We start from the raw sequence: 25,631 nt of genomic DNA on the forward strand, positions 1-25,631 counted from the left end.
AACATTGGAGCTCCCCCACAAATGACCCCATTTTGGAAACTAGACCCCCCAAGGAACTTATCTAGATGCATATTGAGCACTTTAAACCCTCAGGTGCTTCACAAATTGATCTGTAAAAATGAAAAAGTACTTTTTTTTTCACAAAAAAATTCTTTTCGCCTCAGTTTTTCATTTTCACATGGGCAATAGGATAAAATGAATCCTAAAATTTGTTGGGCAATTTCTCCCGAGTACGCCGATACCTCATATGTGGGGGTAAACCACTGTTTGGGCACACGGCAGGGCTCGGAAGGGAAGGCGCGCCATTTGACTTTTTGAATGGAAAATTAGCTCCAATTGTTAGCGGACACCATGTCGCGTTTAGAGAGCCCCTGTATGCCTATGCATTGGAGCTCCCCCACAAGTGACCCAATTTTGGAAACTAGACCCCCCAAGGAACTTATCTAGATGCATATTGAGCACTTTAAACCCCCAGGTGCTTCACAGAAGTTTATAATGCAGAGCCATGAAAATAAAAAATAATTTTTCTTTCCTCAAAAATGATTTTTAGCCTGGAATTTCCTATTTTGCCAAGGGTAATAGGAGAAATTGGACCGCAAATGTTGTTGTCCAGTTTGTCGTGAGTACGCTGATACCCCATATGTGGGGGTAAACCACTGTTTGGGCGCACGGCAGGGCTCGGAAGGGAAGGCACGCCAATTGGCTTTTTAAATGGAAAATTAGCTCCAATCATTAGCGGACACCATGTCACGTTTGGAGAGCCCCTGTGTGCCTAAACATTGGAGATCCCCCACATATGACCCCATTTTGGAAACTAGACCCCCAAAGGAACTAATCTAGATGTGTGGTGAGGACTTTGAACTTCCAAGTGCTTCACAGAAGTTTATAACCCAGAGCCATGAAAATAAAATAAAAATTTTATTTTCTCTAAAATGATTTTTTAGCCTGCAATTTATTATTTTCCCAAGGGTAACAGGAGAAATTTGACCCCAAAAGTTGTTGTCCAGTTTCTCCTGAGTACGCTGATACCCCATATGTGGGGGTAAACCACAGTTTGGGCACATGTCGGGGCTCGGAAGTCAAGTAGTGACATTTTGAAATGCAGACTTTGATGGAATGCTCTGCGGGCGTTACGTTGCGTTTGCAGAGCCCCTGATGTGGCTAAACAGTAGAAACCCCCCACAAGTGACCCCATTTTAGAAACTAGACCCCGAAAGGAACTTATCTAGATGTGAGGTGAGCACTTTGAACCCCGAAGTGCTTCACAGAAGTTTATAACACAGAGCAGTGAAAATAATAAATACGTTTTCTTTCCTCAAAAATAATTTTTTAGCCCAGAATTTTTTATTTTCCCAAGGGTTACAGGAGAAATTGGACCCCAAAAGTTGTTGTCCAGTTTCTCCTGAGTACGCTGATACCCCATATGTGGGGGTAAACCACTGTTTGGGCACACGTCGGGGCTCAGAAGGGAAGTAGTGACTTTTGAAATGCAGACTTTGATGGAATGGTCTGCGGGCGTCACGTTGCGTTTGCAGAGCCCCTGGTGTGCCTAAACAGTAGCAACTCCCCACAAGTGACCCCATTTTGGAAACTAGACCCCCCAAGGAACTTATCTAGATATGTGGTGAGCACTTTGAACCCCCAAGTGCTTCACAGACGTTTACAACGCAGAGCCGTGAAAATAAAAAATCATTTTTCTTTCCTCAAAAATGATGTTTTAGCAAGCAATTTTTTATTTTCTCAAGGGTAACAGGAGAAATTGGACCCCAGTAATTGTTGCCCAGTTTGTTCTGAGTACGCTGATACCCCATATGTGGGGGTAAACCACTGTTTGGGCACATGTCGGGGCTCGGAAGTCAAGTAGTGACGTTTTGAAATGCAGACTTTGATGGAATGGTCTGCGGGCGTCACGTTGCGTTTGCAGAGCCCCTGGTGTGCCTAAACAGTAGAAACCCCCCACAAGTGACCCCATTTTGGAAACTAGACCCCCCAAGGAACTTATCTAGATATGTGGTGAGCACTTTGAACCCCCAAGTGCTTCACAGACGTTTACAACGCAGAGCCGTGAAAATAAAAAATCATTTTTCTTTCCTCAAAAATGATGTTTTAGCAAGCAATTTTTTATTTTCTCAAGGGTAACAGGAGAAATTGGACCCCAGTAATTGTTGCCCAGTTTGTCCTGAGTACGCTGATACCCCATATGTGGGGGTAAACCACTGTTTGGGCACATGTCGGGGCTCGGAAGTCAAGTAGTGACGTTTTGAAATGCAGACTTTGATGGAATGGTCTGCGGGCGTCACGTTGCGTTTGCAGAGCCCCTGGTGTGCCTAAACAGTAGAAACCCCCCACAAGTGACCCCATTTTGGAAACTAGACCCCCCAAGGAACTTATCTAGATATGTGGTGAGCACTTTGAACCCCCAAGTGCTTCACAGACGTTTACAACGCAGAGCCGTGAAAATAAAAAATCATTTTTCTTTCCTCAAAAATGATGTTTTAGCAAGCAATTTTTTATTTTCTCAAGGGTAACAGGAGAAATTGGACCCCAGTAATTGTTGCCCAGTTTGTCCTGAGTACACTGATACCCCATATGTGGGGGTAAACCACTGTTTGGGCACACGTCGGGGCTCGGAAGGGAAGGAGCACCATTTGACTTTTTGAATAAAAGATTGGCTGGAATCAATGGTGGCGCCATGTTGCGTTTGAAGACCCCCTGATGTGCCTAAACAGTGGAAACCCCTCAATTCTAACGCCAACACACCCCTAACCCTTATCCCAACTGTAGCCGTAACCCTAACCACAACCCTAACCCCAACACACCCCTAACCCTAACCACAACCCTAATTCCAACCCAACCCTAACCCTAAGGCTATGTACCCACGTTGCGGATTCGTGTGAGATTTTTCCGCACCATTTTTGAAAAATCCGCGGGTAAAAGGCACTGCGTTTTACCTGCGGATTTACTGCGGATTTCACCTGCGGATTCCTATTGAGGAATAGGTGTAAAACGCTGCGGAATCCGCACAAAGAATTGACATGCTGCGGAAAATACAACGCAGCGTTTCCGTGCGGTATTTTCCGCACCATGGGCACAGCGGATTTGGTTTTCCATAGGTTTACATGGTACTGTAAACCTGATGGAACACTGCTGCGGATCCGCAGCCAAATCCGCACCGTGTGCACATAGCCTAATTCTAAAGGTATGTGCACACGCTTCGGAAAACGCTGCGGATCCGCAGCAGTTTCCCATGAGTTTACATTTCAATGTAAACCTATGGGAAACAAAAATCGCTGTACACATGCTGCGGAAAAACTGCACGGAAACGCAGCGGTTTACATTCCGCAGCATGTCACTTCTTTCTGCGGATTCCACAGCGGTTTTACAACTGCTCCAATAGAAAATCGCAGTTGTAAAACCGCAGTGAAATGCGCAGAAAAACCGCGGTAAATCTGCCATAAATCCGCAGCGGTTTAGCACTGCGGATTTATCAAATCCGCTGCGGAAAAATCCGCAGAGGACCAGAATACGTGTGCACATACCGAAACCCTAACCCTAACCCTACCCCTAACCCTAACCCTACCCCTAACCCTACCCCTAACCCTACCCCTAACCCTAACCCTAGTTCTAACTCCAACCTTAGTGAAAAAAAAAAAAAATTCTTTATTTTATTATTGTCCCTATCTATGGGGGACAAATGGGGGGGGTCATTTACTGTTTTTTTATTTTGACCACTGTGATAGATTATATCACAGTGATCAAAATTCACATTGGAACGAATCTGCCGGCCGGCAGATTCGGCGGGCGCACTGCGCATGCGCCCGCCATTTTGGAACATGGCGGCGCCCGGGGAAGAAGACGGACGGACCCCGCCAGGATCGGTAAGTATAAGGGGGGGAGATCAGGGCACGGGGGGGCGTCGGAGCACGGGGGGGAGGGATCGGAGCATGGGGGAGAGTGATCGGTGTGCGGGCGGGTGGATCGGTGTGCAGGGGGGGTGGATCGGTGTGCAGGGGGGGTGGATCGGAGCACGGGGGGGGATCGGAGTGCGGGGGGGTTTGATTGGAGCACGGGGGGTGTGATTGGAGCACGGGGGGAGCGGACAGGAGGACGGGGGAGCGGAGCACAGGACGGAGGGGAGCGGGCCACAGATCGGGGGGCTGGGGGGGCGATCGGAGGAGTGGGGTGGGGGCACATTAGTATTTCCAGCCATGGCCGATGATATTTCAGCATCGGCCATGGCTGGATTGTAATATTTCACCATTTTTTTAGGTGAAATATTACAAATCGCTCTGATTGGCAGTTTCACTTTCAACAGCCAATCAGAGCGATCGTAGCCACGAGGGGGTGAAGCCACCCCCCCTGGGCTAAACTACCACTCCCCCTGTCCCTGCAGATCGGGTGAAATGGGAGTTAACCCTTTCACCCGATCTGCAGGGACGCGATCTTTCTGTGACACAGCATATGCGTCACAGGTCGGATTGGCACCGACTTTCATGACGCATACGCTGTGTCACAGGTCGGGAAGGGGTTAAATAGCCGTATTGGGGTTAGATATACTTGATGTAAGATATACATTTGGATCTTTTTATTATTAGCCGAAGGAGACATGACACTCCCATTGGGGATTCAAGAAACTTCTCCCAATCCTCTTCTTGAAGATCAGGAATCTAGGAATTTCCATTTTTCTTTAACTGCCAATACAGCGGAATCAGCACCCACAGCCAACATATGTGTGTATAGTGCGGAGATAAGACCACGGGGTCCCTGAGATTTAAGGATCCCTATTAATGGGAAAGATGATATTATTTGACTCGTCCTGATCCCGCGCATATGTGATTGTATTGCCAATCTGAGTTGTAAATATCGAAAAAATTGGGGTCTCGGAATGTTGTATTTAATTTATAATTGTTCAAAAGACATTAAAGTGCCTTGTTCAAATAAATCATTAACTGAAACAACACCATGTGAAATCCAAAATTGTGTAGATGGGTGATTCAATAGCCCTGGAAAGTACATATTATTCCATAGTGGCATTTCGGCTATAATACCATCAAAGTGGGTCACCTTGTTTACCTGTTTCCAAACCAGCCTCGCTAACCGGAGTAATGGTAATTATCTAGGAGTAGTGGGTCTATCTATTTCCAAAAAACCCATCGGACAATCAGATCTTGCAGCCTGGATTAAATGGTTCTCCCAATTTGGTAAAAAGTTTTCTGGCATCCATTTACTCAATACCCTAAGCTGTCCAGCTAAATAGTATAGGAAAAAATCAGGCAATGCCGCCCCTCCCATTTGCTTATATCTATGTAAAGTAGATAATTTGAGTTTTGGCCTGGCTTTCCTCCAGATAAATGATGAAATTAAAGAGTTCAAATTTGAAAAGAAGGATTTAGGAACAGGAACTGCACTATGTTGAAGGGAGTAATTAAGCTTCGGGAGTGTATGCATATTATTAATGTATGTATGCGTACGTATGTGTTTATTCATATATATCAGTACATTTCAATATCAGTACATTTCATATCGAGATAAACTGCATATTTTTTAAAGTAGCAGCTAGACCTAACTAATACAGTTCCCACCTTTCCTCTATTGTAGACTGTGTGAACAGACAGACTTTTCTCGCAAAACATTGTTTCCATCCTTTATTATTGGAATATTTTGGCCCGAAACCAGAACAATGGTCTTCTTAACCAAGAATATCAGTGCCTTGACCGATCTTTTAATGATGTGTCATAAGATGATGCACCATGTAGATAAGGTGAGTGTTATGACGATAGCCGTATATACAGACCATGCGAAACTGTCAGAGGTTAGCATTCCCCCATGCTCTCTATATTGATCCTTCCAACTTCAGATGGGTTATTGATGGCATTGGCTTACAGTAGACATTGTCCTTCATGGAAAAGTGAACAGGAAAAAGCCTCTACTTACACACAAAATTGTAAGGCTTGTTTTGAGTTTGCCATAAGACCTGTGCAAGACTCCCCAAATGCATGGAGAAAGGTGCTTTGGTCAGATGAGACCAAAATTTAACTTATTAGCCACCAAGGTAATCGCTATGTCTGGTGCCAAACCAACACAACTCATCACCACAAGAACACTATCCCCACAGTGAAACATGTTGGTGGCAGCATCATGCTGTGATGATGTTTTTTGGCAGCAAGGACAGGTAAAATGGGCTGAGTGGAGGGAAAGATGGATGGTGCAAAATACATGAATATTCTTGAGCAAAAAACCTGTTTGTCAGTGATTTGAGATTGGGACGGAGTTTCACCCTCCTACAAAACAATGACCCAAAGCATACTGCTAAAGCAATAGTTGAGAAGTGTAAATGGAAACGTGTAAATGTTTTGAAGTGACCTAGTCTAAGCCCAGACCTTAATCCAATTGAGAATCTGTGGTCAGACTTGAAGATTGCTGTTGACCAGAGGAAACCATCTAACTTTAAGGAGCTGGAGCAGTTTTGCCTTGAGTAATGGGCAAAAATCCCAATGGCAAGATGTGAAAAGTTTATCATAGAGACTTATCCAAACCGACTTGGAGCTGTAATTGTCGCAAAAGGAAGGCTCTACAAAGTACTGGCTTTTTTGGGGGGTGAATAGTTATGCACACTGAAGTTTTCAGTTATTTTGTCCTTTTTGTTGTTTGCTTCACAATAAAAAGAAAACCTAAAGTTCACAGTTGTAGGTGTGTTCTTTACATGAACTGACGCAAAGCCTCCAAAAAAACAGTGAAATTCCAGATTGTGATGTAGCAAAACACGAAAAATGCCAATGGGGTGAATACTTTAGCAAGTCAGTATAGCAGTAGGAAAGGGTTCAAGGTATAAAACTTTACTTGAACTGCCCTCATAAAGTTTTCTAAATTGGGTTTATAGTAAAAAAAAACAAACAAACAAAAAACTGCCATATGTATTAGATGAGTGTTAATGACACATTCACAAGTAACGCTCGATTTGGGCTTAATGAAAGTTATTAGCAATCTGACTATACATGATCATTGTTGATACTGAGAGTAATAAAGAGATTGGTCCTGACTAGAGAAAAATCTGTTACATCATTTAAAATTATTATAGGTCCTTGATAAATGGCAATAAATGCTCTGATAACTAGACAAGAAAACACATGAGACTGTGCAGATGAATGATGTCTGCAGTATCAAATATAACATTTTTATTTGTTATGTCTAGTGTTGAGCATTCCGATACCGCAAGTATCGGGTATCGGCCGATATTTGCGGTATCGGAATTCCGATACCGAATTCCGATATTTCCCGCGTATCGGATACTGGAATCGGAAGTTCCCAGAATTTAAACTGCACGCAGCAGCCAATGAGGAATGAATGGAAGTGTGGGCACATCCTGTTTAGCATGGTGGGCATGTAACTACTGGCAAGGCTGTGATTGGCTGCTGAAATGATGTCACCATGCACTATAAAAAACGCTGCCCCCATTTTGCGCTCACTCTGCTGTGATTTCAGTTAGGGACAGGATGCTGTGTTCTAACTGAGGGCCAGTTGAGATAGCTAATTGCTTTATTTTGCTTTTCCAAGGCTAATTTAGCAAACGCTGTGTATTCACCTTGCTCTTGCCTTGCAGCGCTGTTTTAACAGCGTTCTGCAAGGTCTGTGTGTGTGTGTGTGTGCAGCTCACTCTGTAGTCTATGTGCAGCCATATACCCGGTTGTAATCAGCTCAGGAGGGGGTTCACACTGCCTCATACAGTTCTATCCATTGTCCTTTTTTGCTCATAGTGCAGCCTGCTGCACATTTTTACTAAAATTTCCTATTAGTGTTTTTCCACCCGTCTCCAGCTAAATTGTAGAAAAACACTACAAAGGATAACCTAGAGGGGGGTTTTTGGGCCTTGCAGCGCCGTTTACAGATGTCTGCACGGTCTCCGTGTGAGCGCAGCTCGCCCTGTAGTCTGTGTGGAGCCACAGCCGGTTGTATTCAGCTCAGGGTGCGTCACTGCCTCATACCGTGAAATAACTTTTCCTTTTTTTCAAATAGTGCAGCCTGCTGAAAATTTTTCCAAAAATTTCCTATTAGTGTCTTTCCACCCGTCTCCAGCTAAATTGTGGAAAAACACTACATAGGATAACCTAGAGGAGTGTTTTCGGGCCTTGCAGCGCCGTTTACGGCTGTCTGCACAGTCCCCGTGTGAGTTAAAGTCGCTCTGTAGCCCGATCTGCAGGAAAAAAAAAAAGTAAAGTTCACCAAACACCACTTAACATTTGTGTAGGCCAGATTTTATCAATAATAAAGTCTAATCCACACTTTACAACATTAGTGTTTCTTACACCTGTTAGGAGGAGCATTTCAGGAATAAGCACACTAAGGCCTTAGTACTTTTCTGCTTATCTTTATCTGTCAACCAAGATGAAGAGGGCAGGGAGTAAGGCACGTGGGCGCGGAGCAGGGAGAGGAGCAGGGAGAGGACGTGGTGATTCTGTGCCTGCTGGGGGCACCGGTGACTCATCATCACTCAGTTTCAGCAGGGAACAGTCCTTCATGCGCAGCTTTGTCGGAGAGCGCCGTGCACCGCTGCTGCGTGAAGATCAAATTGAAGCCGTTGTCGGATGGATGGCAGCTAACGCATCGGCATCGACTTCAATTAGTGCCACATCCTCTCAGGCACAGACCACTGGAGATCAGCCATCTGTCTCTTCACCACCTGCCAAATTGGCCAGGCAGTCAGAGCCCAGGACAGGAGCCGTCTCTACTTCTGTTCTCTGAATCTCTTGGCTTGGAAACAGGGGGCCAGCCAAGCAGCATTGGAGAAATGGAAGAAGAGGCAGTGTGCAGTGATGCCCAACAGCTTTGTCTCTCTGACTCTGAAGAGGCGGGTGGGCCAGTGCCTGCGGTGACCACAGCGCAGTACGCATCTGATGATGAAACTCAGGTGCCGCTTTCTGGTGCGTACTGTGCTGCCGAGACTACCCAGGAGGAGCAGTTGGTGGCAGAGGGTAGTGGAGATGATGAGGTCCTTGACCCATCGTGGCGTGAGGAACAGGAAGGTGGTGGGAGCAGCTCTGAGGAAGAGATTCCCCTAACGGGTCAAAGAGGGAGAGGGAGGGGGAAGACTGCGGAGCCTGTAGCCTCCACTTTGGCACTCGTTAGGAGCCTGTCTCTTTCAAAAGCCAAAAAGGGTGCTCCCAAAACTTGCAGTGCCTGGTCCTTTTTTGACACAGTTGCAGATGACATTTGTTTTGTCAAATGCAAGCTGTGTCATCAGAAAGTCAAAAGAGGTAAAAGTGTCAGCAGCCTCAATACCACAAATATGTGGAAACATGTGCGGACCAGGCACGCGGTGGAGTTACAAAAACACACTGAAGACCTAGGCCAACCAACAGCGGCAGCTACCACCTCTTCAGCTCGTGTTGTAGCCTCTTCCTCCAGCTCACGCACAGCTGGTTCGGCTTCTTCCCAGGATCGCCATGGAAGAACCTCTGGCACTGTTGTCCAGAGACCTAGTGTAATTCCACCCACAGCACCACATTCCCAGTCATCCTCACACTCCCAGTCTACTCTACAGCCATCGGTAGTACAGGCATGGGAGAAAAGGCGGGCATTCTCGGCCAACCACCCCCGAGCACAGGCTCTGAATGCAGGCATTGTCAAACTTCTGTCACTGGAAATGCTCTCATTCAGGCTGGTGGAGACTGACATCTTCCGTGACTTGATGGCATTGGCAGTCCCACAGTACAAGGTGCCCAGCCGCTTTTACTTCAGCAGGCAAGCTGTCCCTGCCCTGCACAAGCATGTGGAGGGACACATAAAACACGCGCTACTGAACGCCGTCAGTAGCAAGGTCCACCTCACCACCGATGCGTGGACCAGTCAACATGGACAGGGGCGATACATTTCCCTCACTGCCCATTGGGTTAATGTTGTTGAGCCAGGTACAGATCGTGCGAGTGGCGCAGGACTTGTCCTGCCCACTCCAAGGATTGCAGGAATCCAGTCTGTACGCATTGACTCCTCCTCATACACAAGTTCCTCAGAATCATCGCTGCAGGAGCCGTCACAGTCCACCTCCACATGGACCCGTGAACGTTTACCTGTTACAACCGACATGAGCACAGCCGTGGCCAAACGTCAACAGGCTGTCTTGAAACTAGTTTCTTTGGAGAATCGAAGCCACACAGCGCAGGAGCTCTGGAATGCCATCAAGCAGGAGAGTGATGTGTGGTTTGTGCCAGCGAATCTCCAGCCAGGCATGGTAGTGTGTGACAATGGCCGAAATCTGGTGGCAGCTTTGGCCATTGGCAACCTCACTCACATCCCATGTCTGGCACATGTGCTCAATTCGGTTGTGCAGAGTTTTCTGAGGGACTATCCGGATCTTGATGCACTGCTGCACAAGGTCCGCCTAGAGTGTGCTCACTTGCGGCGTTCCAGCTTGGCAAGATTCCGCATTGCTGCGCTGCAGCGCCGATTCCGCCTTCCGGAACACCGCATCATATGTGACCTACCTACCAGGTGGAATTCCACGTTACATATGTTGGAGCGGTTGTGTGAGCAGCAGCAAGCAGTAATGGAGTACCAGCTGCATCAGGCGCAAAAAAGTCGCAGTCAGCGCCGATCAGACTTCACAACCACAGAGTGGGCCACTATGAAGGACGTCTGCCAGGTTTTGCGTCCTTTCGATTATTCCAGGCGGATGGCAAGTGCAGATGATGCACTAGTCAGCATGACTGTCCCCCTTATCTGCCTGCTTCAACAAACTTTGCAAGCGTTAAGGGATGATGTTGTGGAAGAGGTGGAGGATGAGGAGTCACCTTTTCCATCAGCTTCTGGAGAGTCAGCGCCACGTGGTTCCTCACAAAGGGGTAAGTAGGGGCCACTTTGTGAGGAGGATGAGGAGGAACAATGGAGGAGGAAGAACTCCGTCCAGAGGAGGGAGTTACACAATTGTCCAGTGGTCAGTGTGTACAGCGAGGGTGGGGTGATGACGAGCGGGCAGAGATCATGTCTCAAGCAGGGGATAGCGTTTCTGGGGCAGTTGGCAGTCTGCAGCACATGGTTGATTTCATGCTGCAGTGCCTGAGAAACGACCGCCGCATCGACCACATTCTCAACATGCCTGATTATTGGGTGTTCACCCTCCTCGATCCTCGCTACCGGGACAACGTCCAAAACCTCATCCCAGCGTTGACCCGGGAACGTAAAATGCGGGAGTACCACGACACACTGGTGAATGCCATCATCTTCTCCAGTCCAACTGAGAGGAGTGCTGCTAGTGCTTTACAAAGCAGCTCAGTGCGTCGAGGCAGTGGAGGAGGCTCTGCACAAAGAGGGAGCAGAAGCAGTGCCTCTGCCCAAGGCAAGACCAGTATGGCACAACTGTGGCAAACTTTTGTGTGCCTGCCTCAAATGTCTACACCATCACCGGCGGCTCCAGTCAGCAGGAGGCAACGGTTCCGTCAGATGGTGACAGACTACATGTCTTGCCCTCTTACTGTACTCCCAGATGGCTCTTCCCCTTTCAAGTTTTGGGTCTTTAAGCTGGATACATGGCCAGAGCTAAGCCAGTATGCATTGGAGGTGCTGGCTTGCCCTGCGGCTAGTGTCTTATCGGAACGTGTCTTTAGTGCCGCAGGTGGTGTACTAACAGACCGTCGCATGCGACTATCCTCCGATAACGTTGACCGGCTTACTTTCCTTAAAATGAACCAGGCCTGGATCTTGCAAGAATTTGCCACTCCTCTGCCTGATTAAGTAATTGGGTGTCATCCAAGTCTCCTGATGTGTTCATCTTTCTACCACCTGAACTGCTATTCCTGGGCTCCAACACCGCCAGTTGCGGCTCAGAAGTGCGGGCTGCACAGTCAAAACATACGACCCAGTGTTATTGGGTTTCAGTAACGTCAGCTGATCCCCAGCTGTGTAGCCGGCAATGTGTCCTGCGACCGCCACGCTGGCACAACAACCTAAATGTAAGGGAACCTGTCTCCCCCCTCCCCCCCCGGGCGTTGGTTACTGAAAGAGCCCCCTTGGTGCCGTGCGCTGCCTCCTCAGCATTGTTTTAAGCTGTCACGGACCCTGCGCTGTTCTGTTATCCCTTGGCCATGCCCAATTTGCGCTGCCTGTCTTCTGACATAATTTGGTGTCAGGCTGGCTGCGCCTGTGCGGCCGCGCTGCCCGAGATCCCGCCTCGCAGTGTCTTCTGATTGAATTACACTGGGATCCATGGGCATGCGCAGTGCATATCTTCCCCTCGGGCTCTCGCTCATCTCCCTCCGCCTTCTTCAGACTGTGCGCCGTCAGCTGATCCCTAATAGCATGCCACGGCCGTGACGCCGCACAGTCTGAAGAAGAGGGAAGGAGGGGAGTGAGAGTCGAGGATATGCACTGTGCATGCCCATGGATCCAAGGCCCGCAGTGGGATTACATTAGACGACACTGCGAGGTGGGATCTGGGGCAGCGTGGACGCACAGGCACTGACAGCCTGACACCAAATTATGTCAGAAGACAGGCAGCGCAAATTGGGCATGGCCAAGGGATAACAGAACAGCGCAGGGTCCGTGACAGCTTAAAACAATGCTGAGGAGGCAGCGCATGGCACCAAGGGGATAGGAATGACAGTTGTGCTGCGTCCCATTACGAAGGAAATTCGCACCTCCGGGACGGTTTGACGGTATAAGGGGACACATTTTTAGTGTTTACTTCTGTGTTTGCAAGGAGCATAATTAAAAGAGCAACCTTTTCCTTTTGCATCCTTAGTGCTGCACAAGATGGCTCTTTCAGCTACAAACATCTCGGGGGGGGGGGAGGTTAAAAGTTCCCTTTTAACTTGCTCCAATCAGGCTTCGGCCTACACTCTGTTCCTCTGCTACTCGTGCTGTCCCTGGGCTCTAACACCGCCAGTTGGTGCCTGGAAGTGCTGTCCACACAGTCAACAGTCGCTCCTCTGTTATTGGGGTTCAGTAACGTCAGCTGATCCCCAGCTGTGTGTGCGGCAATACCTCCAATCTGCTCCTCCTGCTGTCCCTGGGCTCTAACACCGCCAGTTGGTGCCTGGAAGTGCTGTCTGCACAGTCAACAGTCGCTCCTCTGTTATTGGGGTTCAGTAACGTCAGCTGATCCCCAGCTGTGTGTGCGGCAATACCTCCAATCTGCTCCTCCTGCTGTCCCTGGGCTCTAACACCGCCAGTTGGTGCCTGGAAGTGCTGTCTGCACAGTCAACAGTCGCTCCTCTGTTGTTGGGGTTCAGTAACGTCAGCTGATCCCCAGCTGTGTATCCGGTAACGTGTCATGCGACCGCCACGCTGGCACAACTAAAATGTAAGGGGACCTGTCCCCCCCCCTAGGCGTTCGTTACTGAAAGAGCCACCTTGTGCAGCACTAATACTGCACAAGGAAACGGTCGCTCTTTAAATTATGCTCCTTGGAAACGCTGAACTACACACTCATGTAATGTGTCCCCTCACACGGTCAAACCGTCCCGGAGGTGGGACTTTCCTTTGTAATGTGACGCAGCACAGCCGTCATTCCTACCCCCTTGGCTCCGTGTGCTGCCTCCTTAGCGTTGTTTGATTCTGTCACGGACCCTGTGCTGTTATGTTATCCCTTGGCCATGCACAGTTTGCGCTGCCCGTCCTCTGACATCATTTGTTGTCGTCCTGGCTGCGCCTGTGCGTCCACGCTGCCCGAAATCCCACCTCGCAGTGTCGTCTAATGTGATCCCACAGTGGGCCTGGTATCCATGGCCATGCGCAGTGCATATACTAGCCTCTCACTCCCCTTCTTCACGCTTCTTCAGACTAGGCGGCGTCAGCTGATCCCTAATAGCATGCCACGGCCGTGACGCCGCACAGTCTGAAGAAGCAGGAAGGAGGGGAGTGAGAGGCGATGATATGCACTGCGCATGCCCATGGATCCCAGGCCCGCGGTGGGATTACATTAGATGACACTGCGAGGTTGGATCTCGGGCAGCTTGGACGCACAGGCACTGCCAGCCTGACACCTAAATGATGTCAGAAGACGGGCACCGCTAAGTGTGCATGGCCAAGGGAAAACATTACAGCGCGGGCTCCGTGACAGAATCAAACAACGTTGAGGAGGTGGCGCACGGCACCAAGGGGGTTGGAATTACGGCTGTGCTGTGTCACATTACAAAGGAAAGTCCCACCTCCGGGACGGTTTAACGGTGTGAGGGCACACATATATGAGTGTGTACTTCAGTGTTTGCAAGGAGCATAATTTTAAGAGCCACCATTTTCCATGTGCAGTATTACTGCTGTACAAGATGGCTCTTTCAGCAACAAATGCCTGGGGGGGGGGGGGGTTAAAGGTTCCCTTTCAACTTGCTCCACTGCAGGCTTCGGCTTACACTCTGCTCCTACTGCAGACCCTGGGCTCTAACACCGCCAGTTGTTGCCCGGAAGTGCTAGCTGCACAGAGAAAAACACCAGCTGTTCCTCTGCTGTGTAGCCGGCAACGTGTCCAGCACAAGCCACGCTGGCACAATAACAGATATTTTCCTGCCTCCAGTGCAGGCTTCGGCCTACACTTTGCTCCTCTTTGATTTCCTGGGTTTCAACACTGTCAGTTGTCACCTGGAAGTGTTGTCTACACAGAAAAAACACTCGCTGATGTGTCAGTGGGGTTCCGCAACGCCAGCTGTTCCCCTGCTGTGTAGCCGGCAACTTGTCCTGCAAACGCCACACAGACACAACAGACCTAAAGCTGCCACCAGTGCAGGCTTCGGCCTACACTCTGCTCCTCTCCTCCTCCTGCTGACCCTTGCGCAAACATATTTACTGCGCAAGGCCATGAATCCCAGCCCTGCAGTGTGACTTTATGAAAAGACACTGCGGGTCTGGGATTCCTGGCCATCGATAACCGCACCGGCCAACATGAAATGAGGTGAGAAGACAGACAGCGCATGGCCAAGGGATAACAAGAGCGCAGACTCCTGTACAGCAAATAACAACGCTCAGGAGGCTGCGACCAGCACCAAGGCGTTATTTTGGACACCTGTGCTGCGTCTCCTTAAAAAGGCAAGTCAGTCACGCCTCCAATACAGTTTGACTGTATAATGGGCAAAATTGTGTACATGTTTCATTCAGCGTGTGCAAGTAGAAAAATTCATAGAGCAACCTCTGACTTGTGCAGCATTAATGCTGCACAAGGTGTGGCTCTTGTATTTTGCAACACCTGAGGGGGGGTTAAAGGTTACCTTTGAAATTGGTTCTACTAGGCTTAGGCCTACACTCTGCTCCTCCTGTAGACCCTGGGCTCTAACTACGCCAGTTGGGGCCCGGAAGTGCTGGCTGCACAGAGAAAAACACCCGCCATTGTGTCAGTGGGGTTCAGCAACGCCAGCTGTTCCCCTGCTGTGTAGCCGGCAACGTGTCCTGCAAACGCCATGCAGGCACCTGAACTGAAATTATAGGGAACCTGCCCCCCCCCAGGTGTTTCTATGTATAACAGCCACCTTGTACAGCAGTAATGCTGCATTTGTACAAGGTGGCTGACTTTTTCTCCTTGCCCACGTGGAACTCAACACGTACAAAATGTGTCTCATTAGAGACCATTACATTGTCCCTGAGGTGTGACTTTCCTTTTTAATGACACGCAGCACCCCCATTGGTAACGCTGGCCGTCTTCTGACATCGTTCGTTGGCAGCTTGTGCCTGTGCGTCCGCCTTGCCCAACACAATGCCCCTCGTTGTCTTACTTATTTTGACTGCGAGGGTGTGATTGATGGGCACGAGCAGTGCATATCTTCGCCTGTCTTCACTCCCCTCCTTCCGCCTTATTCAGACTGTGCGGCCTCTTGGCCGCGGCATGCGATAAGGGATCAGCTGAGGCCGCCCAGTCTGAAGCAGGTGTAAGGACATGAGTGAGCGGCAAACATTTACTGCGCCAGGCCATGAATCCCAGCCCTGCAGTGTGACTTTATGAAAAGACACTGCGGGTCTGGGATTCCTGGCCATCGATAACCGCAGCGGCCAACATGAAATGAGGTGAGAAGACATGCAGCGCTCACAGCGCATGGCCAAGAGATAACAAGAGCGCAGACTCCTGTACAGCAAATAACAACGCTCAGGAGGCTGCGCCCAGCACCAAGGCGTTATTTTTGGGCACCTGTGCTGCGTCTCCTTAAAAACACAAGTCACGCCTCCAATACAGTTTTACTGTACAATGGGCAAAATTGTGTACGTCTTTCATTCTGCGTGTGCAATGAGCAAAATTTAAAGAGCAACTTTTCACTTGTGGAGCATTACTGCTGCACAAGGTGTGGCTCTTCTACATTGTAACACCTGAGGGTGGGTTAAAGGTTACCTTTGAAATTGGTTCAATTAGGCTTTGGCCTACACTCTGCTCCTCTCCTCCTCCTGCTGACCCTGGGCTCTAACACCGCCAGTTTTTGCCCGGACGTGCTAGCTGCACAGAGAAAAAAAACCAGCCAATGTGTTAGTGGGGTTCAGCACCGCCAGCTGTTCCCCTGCTGTGTAGCCGGCAAGGTGTCCAGCACAAGCCACGCTGGCACAACAGACCAAAAGCTGCCACCAGTGCAGGCTTCGGCCTACACTCTGCTCCTCTTTGATTCCCTGCGTTTCAACACTGTCAGTTGTCACCTGGAAGTGTTGTCTACACAGAAAAAACACTCGCTGATGTGTCAGTGGGGTTCAGCACCGCCAGATGTTCCCCTGCTGTGTAGCCGGCAACGTGTCCAGCACAAGCCATGCTGGCACAACAGAACAAAAGCTGCCACCAGTGCAGGCTTCGGCCTACACTCTGCTCCTCTCCTCCTCCTGCTGACCCTGGGCTCTAACACCGCCAGTTTTTGCCCGGACGTGCTAGCTGCACAGAGAAAAACACCAGCCAATGTGTCAGTGGGGTTCAGCACCGCCAGCTGTTCCCCTGCTGTGTAGCCGGCAACGTGTCCTGCAAACGCAACGCAGACACAAAGCTGCCTCCAGTGCAGGCTTCGGCCTACACTCTGCTCCCCCTGCTTACCCTTTGCTTCAACACCGCTAGTTGGGGCTCTAGGAAGACAATCTTGAATAGGCAACGCATCCGTGTTCCAGCACCGCCAGCTGGTTCTCGGCAGTGTTTTTGTCACGGGTACTCCCTCGTGCCCAGCCTGGTTCCAGCACCGTCAGCTGGTTCCGGGTAGTGTCAAGCTCACTGAGACGCCTATGCATTGCCCCGTCGTGTTGCGGTCGGGTTAGCCAACTCCATGGTGCCTCCAGTTTAGGAGCTTCCTATGTGGGCTGCGGGAATTGGCAATCAAGGCTGGTTCTGTAGTGCCAGTAGGCCAAGCTCCCCCTGTAGGACTGTTGGTGTTCGGTAACTGCGGCAGCCTCGTGGCCTAGCTGTTCTCTCCTCTCCTGTGGACCTTCTGGTCCACATCCTGGTTCCAGCACCGTCAGCTGGTTCCGGGCAGAGCCTTTGGCTTAGGTGCCTCCTTCTGGGTATCCGAGTTCCGCCAACGTCAGGCGGTCCTTGGTAGTGCTTTTAAGTGCGGTTACCTACAGCTTAGTAACCGGGTTCCAGCACGTCAGCTGATCCTCGGTGCCATTGGCTCTTGCACACTTGGGCAACGCATCCATGTTCCAGCACCGCCAGCTGATTCTCGGCAGTGTTTTTGTCACGGGTACTCCCTCGTGCCCAGCCTGGTTCCAGCACCGTCAGCTGGTTCCGGGTAGTGTCAAGCTCACTGAGACGCCTATGCGTTGCCCCGTCGTGTGGCGGTCGGGTTAGCCAACTCCATGGTGCCTCCAGTTTAGGAGCTTCCTATGTGGGCTGCGGGAATTGGCAATCAAGGCTGGTTCTGTAGTGCCAGTAGGCCAAGCTCCCCCTGTAGGACTGTTGGTGTTCGGTAACTGCGGCAGCCTCGCGGCCTAGCTGTTCTCTCCTCTCCTGTGGACCTTCTGGTCCACATCCTGGTTCCAGCACCGTCAGCTGGTTCCGGGCAGAGCCTTTGGCTTAGGTGCCTCCTTCTGGGTATCCGAGTTCCGCCAACGCCAGGCGGTACGTGGTAGTGCTTTTAAGCGCGGGTACCTACAGCTTAGTAACCTGGTCCCAGCACCGTCAGTTGGTCCTCGGTGCCATTGGCTCTTGCACACTTGGGCAACGCATCCGTGTTCCAGCACCGCCAGCTGGTTCTCGGCAGTGTTTTTGTCACGGGTACTCCCTCGTGGCCAGCCTGGTTCTAGCACTGTCAACTGGTTCCGGGTAGTGTCAAGCTCACTGAGACGCCTATGCGTTGCCCCGTCGTGTTGCGGTCGAGTTAGCCAACTCCATGGTGCCTCCAGTTTAGGAGCTTCCTATGTGGGCTGCGGGAATTGGCAATCAAGGCTGGTTCTGTAGTGCCAGTAGGCCAAGCTCCCCCTGTAGGACTGTTGGTGTTCGGTAACTGCGGCAGCCTCGCAGCCTAGCTGTTCTCTCCTCTCCTGTGGACCTTCTGGTCCACATCCTGGTTCCAGCACCGTCAGCTGGTTCTCGGCAGTGTCTTTTGCTCTTGTACCTTCTGCTCCCCATCCTGGTTCCAGTACCGTCAGCTGGTTCCGGGCAGAGCCTTTGGCTTAGGTGCCTCCTTCTGGGTATCCGAGTTCCACCAACGTCAGGTGGTCCTTGGTAGTGCTTTCAGGCACGGTTACCTCCTGCTTAGTAACCGGGTTCCAGTAACGTCAGCTGATCCTCGGTAGTTCCATTGGCTCTTGGACCTTCGGCTACCCAACCGGGTTCCAGTACCGTCAGCTGGTTCTCGGCAGTGTCTTTTGCTCTTGTACCTTCTGCTCCCCATCCTTGTTCCAGTAACGTCAACTGGTTCCGGGCAGAGCCTTTGGCTTAGGTGCCTCCTTCTGGGTATCCGAGTTCCGCCAACGTCAGGCGGTCCTTGGTAGTGCTTTTTAGCACGGGTACCTCCTGCTTAGTAACCGGGTTCCAGTAACGTCAGCTGGTCCTCGGTAGTTCCATTGGCTCTTGAATTTTCGGGTAGCCATCCGAGTTCCAGTTCCATCAGCTGGTTCTCGGCATTTTCTCAGCCTTCTTGTACCTTCTGCTACATTTCCAAGTTGAAGACCCTATAGACGACGACACCAGAGATGACAACCACTGAGATGACGACGACCCTGGAGATGACGACCCTGAAGACCACCCCGATGACGGCGGCGGAGACGACGACCCTGGAGACGACGACCCTGGAGACGACGACATTGAAGACCGAGAAGCAGAAGAACAAGAGGCTGCAGAACAAAGAGCAGAAGAACATTAAGCATAACACTTAATATCAGAGCAAAAGATATTATTTAAATTATATGCAGAAGAAGACTAAGCAGTGTATGGGGGTGAGTCCGTTCCTCCTCGTGGTGCCCCTGGATAAAGCCTGATGCTGCAGGCCAAACTGAACGCGGACAAATGTAACTTTTGTGACAGGCAGAACGGAAGGTGTAATCTTCAAACTTTTATAGATAACAACTACGGGAATGCCTGTCACAAATGAGAATATGATGAAGAAGTAGAATAGGAAGAATAATAATAGTTGAATAAAATGAATATGAAGAATGTAATAAAAAAAAAAATAGGTAGAAGATGAAGAAGGAAATTAATAAGGTGAAGAAGAAGTTGATGTCAAAGATGCTGATGATGATGATGAAGATGAAAGTGTGGGAAAAGTAAAAAAAAAGAAGGGGAAGGGCGTGGAATAGTGAAACATCAATATCTGACATAATAAAAAAAATTTTTACATAGTCAATATCTTTGTCACTCCGAACGTCTTTGCTATTCTATTTGATTGTGCTAAACCTCTATGCCTTTAATGTCTCCGCCACCTCCCCAAATACATCCTGCATTATTCTTAGTTGTTTTCCTTCATGTAGAGTGAACCTACAAGGAAAGAAAGGGTTTATTTTAATTCCGATATTTTGGTCCCATTGACTTGTATTGGGATCGGGTATCGGTATCGGCGATATCCGATATTTTTTGAATATCGGCCGATCCAATCCGATACCGATACTTTCCGATATCGGAAGGTATCGCTCAACACTAGTTATGTCTATTGTACTAAAACTTTATCCTCTATTCACCTGTACAATAAATAGAATCAATGTCATCCGTACTGTTAACATTATTTAATACAAGTGGGGAAAAAATAATTTAGTCAGCCACCAATTGTGCAAGTTCTCCCACTTAAAAAGATGAGAGAGGCCTGTAATTGACATCATAGGTAGACCTCAACTATGAGAGTCAAAATGAGAAAACAAATCCAGAAAATCACCTTGTTTGATTTGGCAAGATTTATTTAGCAAATTATGGTGGAAAATAAGTATTTAGTCATTAACAAAAGTTCATCTCAATATTTTGTTATATATCCTTTGTTGGCAATGACAGTGGTCAAACGTTTTGTGTAAGTCTTCACAAGGTTGGCACACACTGTTTGTGGTATGTTGGCCCATTCCTCCATGCAGATCTCCTCTAGAGCAGTTATATTTTGGGCCTGTCGTTGGGCAACACGGACTTTCATCTCCCTCCAAAAGTTTTCTCTGGGGTTGAGATCTGGAGACTGGCTAGGCCACTCTAGGACCTTCATATGCTTACGAAGCCACTCCTTCCTTGTCCTGACTATGTGCTTGGGAACATTATCATGGTGAAAGACCCATCCACGTTTCATCTTCAATGACCTTGCTGATGGAAGGAGGTTTGCACTCAAAATCTCATGATACATGGCCCCATTCATTCTTTCATGTACACTGACCAGTCGTCCTGGTCCCTTTGCAGAGAAACAGCCTCAAAACATGATGTTGCCACCCCCATGCTTCTCAGTAGGTATGGTGTTTTTTGGATGCAACTCTGCATTCTGTGTCCTCCAAACATGACGAGTTTGGTTTCATCAGACCATATGACATTCTCCCAATACTCTTCTGGATAATCCAAATGCTCTCTAGCAAACTTCAGACGAGCCCGGACATATACTGGCTTAAGCAGGGGGACACGTCTGGCACTGCAGGGTCTGAGTCCCTGGCGGTGTAGTGTGTTACTGATGGTAGCCTGTGTTATGGTGGTCCCATAATAATTGCTAGGAGTTCAAGTCCACTAATGTTTCCAAAATTTTCTGAAAAAGTTCATTGATAGTTATAAAAAGACAGGCTAAGTTATATAACATATTAAATAATGTGTGCAAAAATTGTAAACCACTGCGTAATATGTTGGCGCTATTTAAATAAAGAGATTGTTGTTATTATTATTATTATTATTATAAAGAGGTCAATTGCAAAGACACAGGTGTTTGCAGCTGTAGATCCACAATAAAGTAACAAGCAGAATAGTAATAATATCACTGTATGCTTTCATGGGAGATTGAGATTGAGAAAGTGAGCAAATCTAGAAGTGATAATAGTCCATATATTCTCAAAACTATTAACCACTAAGCTAAGTGACAGAGCCAATTTGGTACTTAATGACCGGGCCAATTTTTACAATTCTGACCACTGTCACTTTATGAGGTTATAACTCTGGAACGCTTTAACGGATCCCGCTGATTCTGAGATTGTTTTTTCGTGACATATTGTACTGCATGTTAGTGGTAACATTTCTTCGATATTACTTGTGATTATTTATGAAAAAACGGCGATATGGCAAAAATTTTAAAATTTTGCAATTTTCAAACTTTGTATTTTTATGCCCTTAAATCAGAGAGATATGTCACGAAAAATAGTTAATAAATAACATTTCCCACATGTCTACTTTACATCAGCACAATTTTGGAACCCAAATTTTTTTTTGTTAGGGAGTTATAAGGGTTAAAAGTTGACCAGCAATTTCTCATTTTTATAACACCATTTTTTTAGGGACCACATCACATTTGAAGTCATTTTAAGGGGTCTATATGATAGAAAATAACCAAGTGTGACACCATTCTAAAAACTGCACCCCTCAAGGTGCTCAAAACCACATTCAACAAGTTTATTAACCCTTTACGTGCTTCACAGGAACTGAAACAATGTGGAAGGAAAAAATGAACATTTAACTTTTTTTTGCAAACATCTTAATTCAGAACCATTTTTTTTATTTTCACAAGTGTAAAAACAGAAATGTAACCATAAATTTTGTTATGCAATTTCTCCTGAATACGCCAATACCCCATATGTGGGGGTAAACCACTGTTAGGGAGCACCGCAGAACTTAGAAGTGAAGGAGCGCCGTTTGACTTTTTCAATGCAGAATTGGCTGGAATTGAGATGGGACGCCATGTTGCGTTTGGAGAGCCCCTGATGTGCCTAAACAGTGGAAACCCCCCACAAGTGACACCATTTTGGAAACTAGACCCCTTAAGGAACTTATCTAGATGTGTGGTGAGCACTTTGAACCCCCAAGTGCTTCACAGAAGTTTATAACGTAGAGCCGTGAAAATAAAAAATCGCTTTTGTTTACACAAAAATGATCTTTTCGCCCACAAATTCTTATTTTCACAAGGGTAACAGGAGAAATTAGACCACAAAAGTTGTTGTGCGATTTCTCCTGAATACGTCGATACCCCATATGTGAGGGTAAACCACTGTTTGGGCGCACCGCAGAGCTTGGAAGTGAAGCAGCACCGTTTTACTTTTTCAATGTAGAATTGGCTGGAATTGAGATTGGACGCCATGTTGCGTTTGGAGAGCCCCTGATGTGCCTAAACAGTGGAAACCCCCCACAAGTGACACCATTTTGGAAACTACACCCCTTAAGGAACTTATCTAGATGTGTGGCGAGCACTTTGAACCCCCATGTGCTTCACAGAAGTTTATAACGTAGAGCCGTGAAAAAAAAAATCGCATTTTTTCTACAAAAAATTATCTTTTTGCCCACAAATTTTTATTTTCACAAGGGTAACAGGAGAAATTAGACCACAAAAGTTGTTGTGCAATTTCTCCTGAGTACGCTGATACCCAATATGTGGGGGGTAAACCACTGTTAGGGCGCACCGCAGAGCTTGGAAGAGAAGGAGTGCCGTTTTACTTTTTCAATGTAGAATTGGCTGGAATTGAGATTGGACGCCATGTCGCGTTTGGAGAGCCCCTGATGTGCCTAAACAGTGGAAACCCCCCACAAGTGACACCATTTTGGAAACTAGACCCCTTAAGGAACTTATCTAGATGTGTGGCGAGCACTTTGAACCCCCATGTGCTTCACAGAAGTTTATAACGTAGAGCCGTGAAAAAAAAAATTTGCATTTTTTCTACAAAAATGATCTTTTTGCCCACAAATTTTTATTTTCACAAGGGTAACAGGAGAAATTAGACCACTAAAGTTGTTGTGCAATTTCTCCTGAGTACGTCGATACCCAATATGTGGGGGTAAACCACTGTTTGGGCGCACCGCAGAGCTTGGAAGAGAAAGAGTGCCGTTTTACTTTTTCAATGTAGAATTGGCTGGAATTGAGATCGGACGCCATGTCGCGTTTGGAGAGCCCCTGATGTGCCTAAACAGTAGAAATCCCCCACAAGTGACCCCATTTTGGAAACTAGACCCCCCCATGGAACTTATCTAGATGTGTGGTGAGAACCTTGAATGCCCAAGTGCTTCACAGAAGTTTATAATGCAGAGCCGTGAAAATAAAAAAATATTTTTTTTTTCCACAAAAAAGATTTTTTAGCCCCCAAGTTTTTATTTTCACAAGGGTAACAAGAGAAATTGGACCCCAAAAGTTGTTGTCCAATTTGTCCTGAGTATGCTGGTACCCCATATGTGGGGGTAAACCACTGTTTGGGCGCACGGCAGAGCTCGGAAGGAAGGAGCGCCGTTTTGGAATGCAGACTTTGATAGAATGGTCTGCGGGTATTATGTTGCGTTTGCAGAGCCCCTGATGTACCTAACCAGTAGAAACCCTCCACAAGTGACCCCATTTTGGAAACTAGACCCCCCCAAGGAACTTATCTAGATGTGTGGTGAGAACTTTGAATGCCCAAGTGCTTCACAGAAGTTTAGAATGCAGAGTCGTGAAAATAAAAAATATTTTTTTTTTCCACAAAAAAGATATTGTAGCCCCCAAGTTTTTATTTTCACAAGGGTAACAGGAGAAATTGGACTGCAATAGTTGTTGTCCAATTTATCCCGAGTACGCTGATGCGCCATATGTGGGGGTAAACCACTGTTTGGGCGCACGGCAGAGCTCGGAAGGGAAGGAGCGCCTTTTTGGAATGCAGACTTTGATATAATGGTCTGTGTTATGAAAGGCAATTCAGAATCACAATGGACATGGAGGTCAGAGCACATACAGTGAACTGACAATAACCCAAAATAATAGAACAAGCTCTGAGACGTGGGAACTCTGCAGACCGCAATCCCTAAGCCTATCAAACCACACTAAAGGTAGCCGTGGAGTGCTCCTGACCAGAACCTAGGCGCCTCGTCACAGCCTGAGAAACTAGCTAATCCTGAAGATAGAAAAATAAGCCTACCTTGCCTCAGAGAAATTCCCCAAAGGAAAAGGCAGCCCCCCACATATAATGACTGTGAGTAAGATGAAAACACAAACATAGAGATGAAACAGATTTAGCAAAGTGAGGCCCGACTAGCTGAACAGAACGAGGATAGGGAAGATAACTTTGTGGTCAGCACAAAAACCTATAAAAAAACACGCAGAGGGGACAAAAAGACCCTCCGCACCGACTAACGGTACGGAGGTGGTCCCTCTGCGTCTCGGAGCTTCCAGCAGGCAAGAAAAACCAATAAAGCAAGCTGGACAGAAAAATAGCAACAAAATAACATAAGCAAAACTTAGCTTTGCAGAGCAGCAGGCCACAGGAATGATCCAGGGAAAAAAACAAGTCCCACACTGAAACATTGACAGGAAGCATAGATCAAATCATCAGGTGGAGTTAAGTAGAGAAGAAGCTAGCGAGCTCACCAGATCACCTGAGGGAGGAAACTCAGAAGCTGCAGTACCACTTTCCTCCACAAACGGAAGATCCCAGAGAGAATCAGCCGAAGTACCACTTGTGACCACAGGAGTGAACTCTGCCACAGAATTCACAACAGTACCCCCCCCCCCTTGAGGAGGGGTCACCGAACCCTCACCAGAGCCCCCAGGCCGACCAGGATGAGCCACTTGAAAGGCACGAACAAGATCGGGAGCATGGACATCAGAGGCAAAAACCCAGGAATTATCCTCCTGAGCATAACCCTTCCATTTAACCAGATACTGGAGTTTCTGTCTTGAAACACGAGAATCCAAAATCTCCACAATATACTCCAATTCCCCCTCCACCAAAACCGGGGCAGGAGGCTCAACAGATGGAACCATAGGTGCCACGTATCTCCGCAACAATGACCTATGGAATACGTTATGTATGGAAAAAGAATCTGGAAGGGTCAGACGAAAAGACACAGGATTAAGAACCTCAGAAATCCTATACGGACCAATAAAACGAGGTTTAAACTTAGGAGAGGAAACCTTCATAGGAATATGACGAGAAGATAACCAAACCAGATCCCCAACACGAAGTCGGGAACCCACACGGCGTCTGCGATTAGCGAAAAGTTGAGCCTTCTCCTGGGACAAGGTCAAATTGTCCACTACCTGAGTCCAAATCTGCTGCAACCTGTCCACCACAGTATCCACACCAGGACAGCCCGAAGACTCAACCTGTCCAGAAGAGAAACGAGGATGGAACCCAGAATTGCAGAA

At 47.9% G+C, this 25,631-nt stretch overlaps 1 protein-coding gene across 1 annotated transcript in view; it reads left to right on the top strand.

The window, feature by feature from the left end:
- The window catches only part of SLF1 (SMC5-SMC6 complex localization factor 1), a 191,504-nt gene that overhangs the window by 100,412 nt on the left and 65,461 nt on the right, over window positions 1-25,631 (top strand). The window contains exon 11 of the mRNA XM_069751870.1: window positions 5,599-5,761. Within this exon, the coding sequence (XP_069607971.1) occupies window positions 5,599-5,761 (163 nt within the window). The remainder of the gene's footprint in view (window positions 1-5,598; window positions 5,762-25,631) is intronic.

Source organism: Ranitomeya imitator, chromosome 1 (assembly GCF_032444005.1).
Source record: "Ranitomeya imitator isolate aRanImi1 chromosome 1, aRanImi1.pri, whole genome shotgun sequence".
NCBI lineage: Eukaryota > Metazoa > Chordata > Amphibia > Anura > Dendrobatidae > Ranitomeya > Ranitomeya imitator.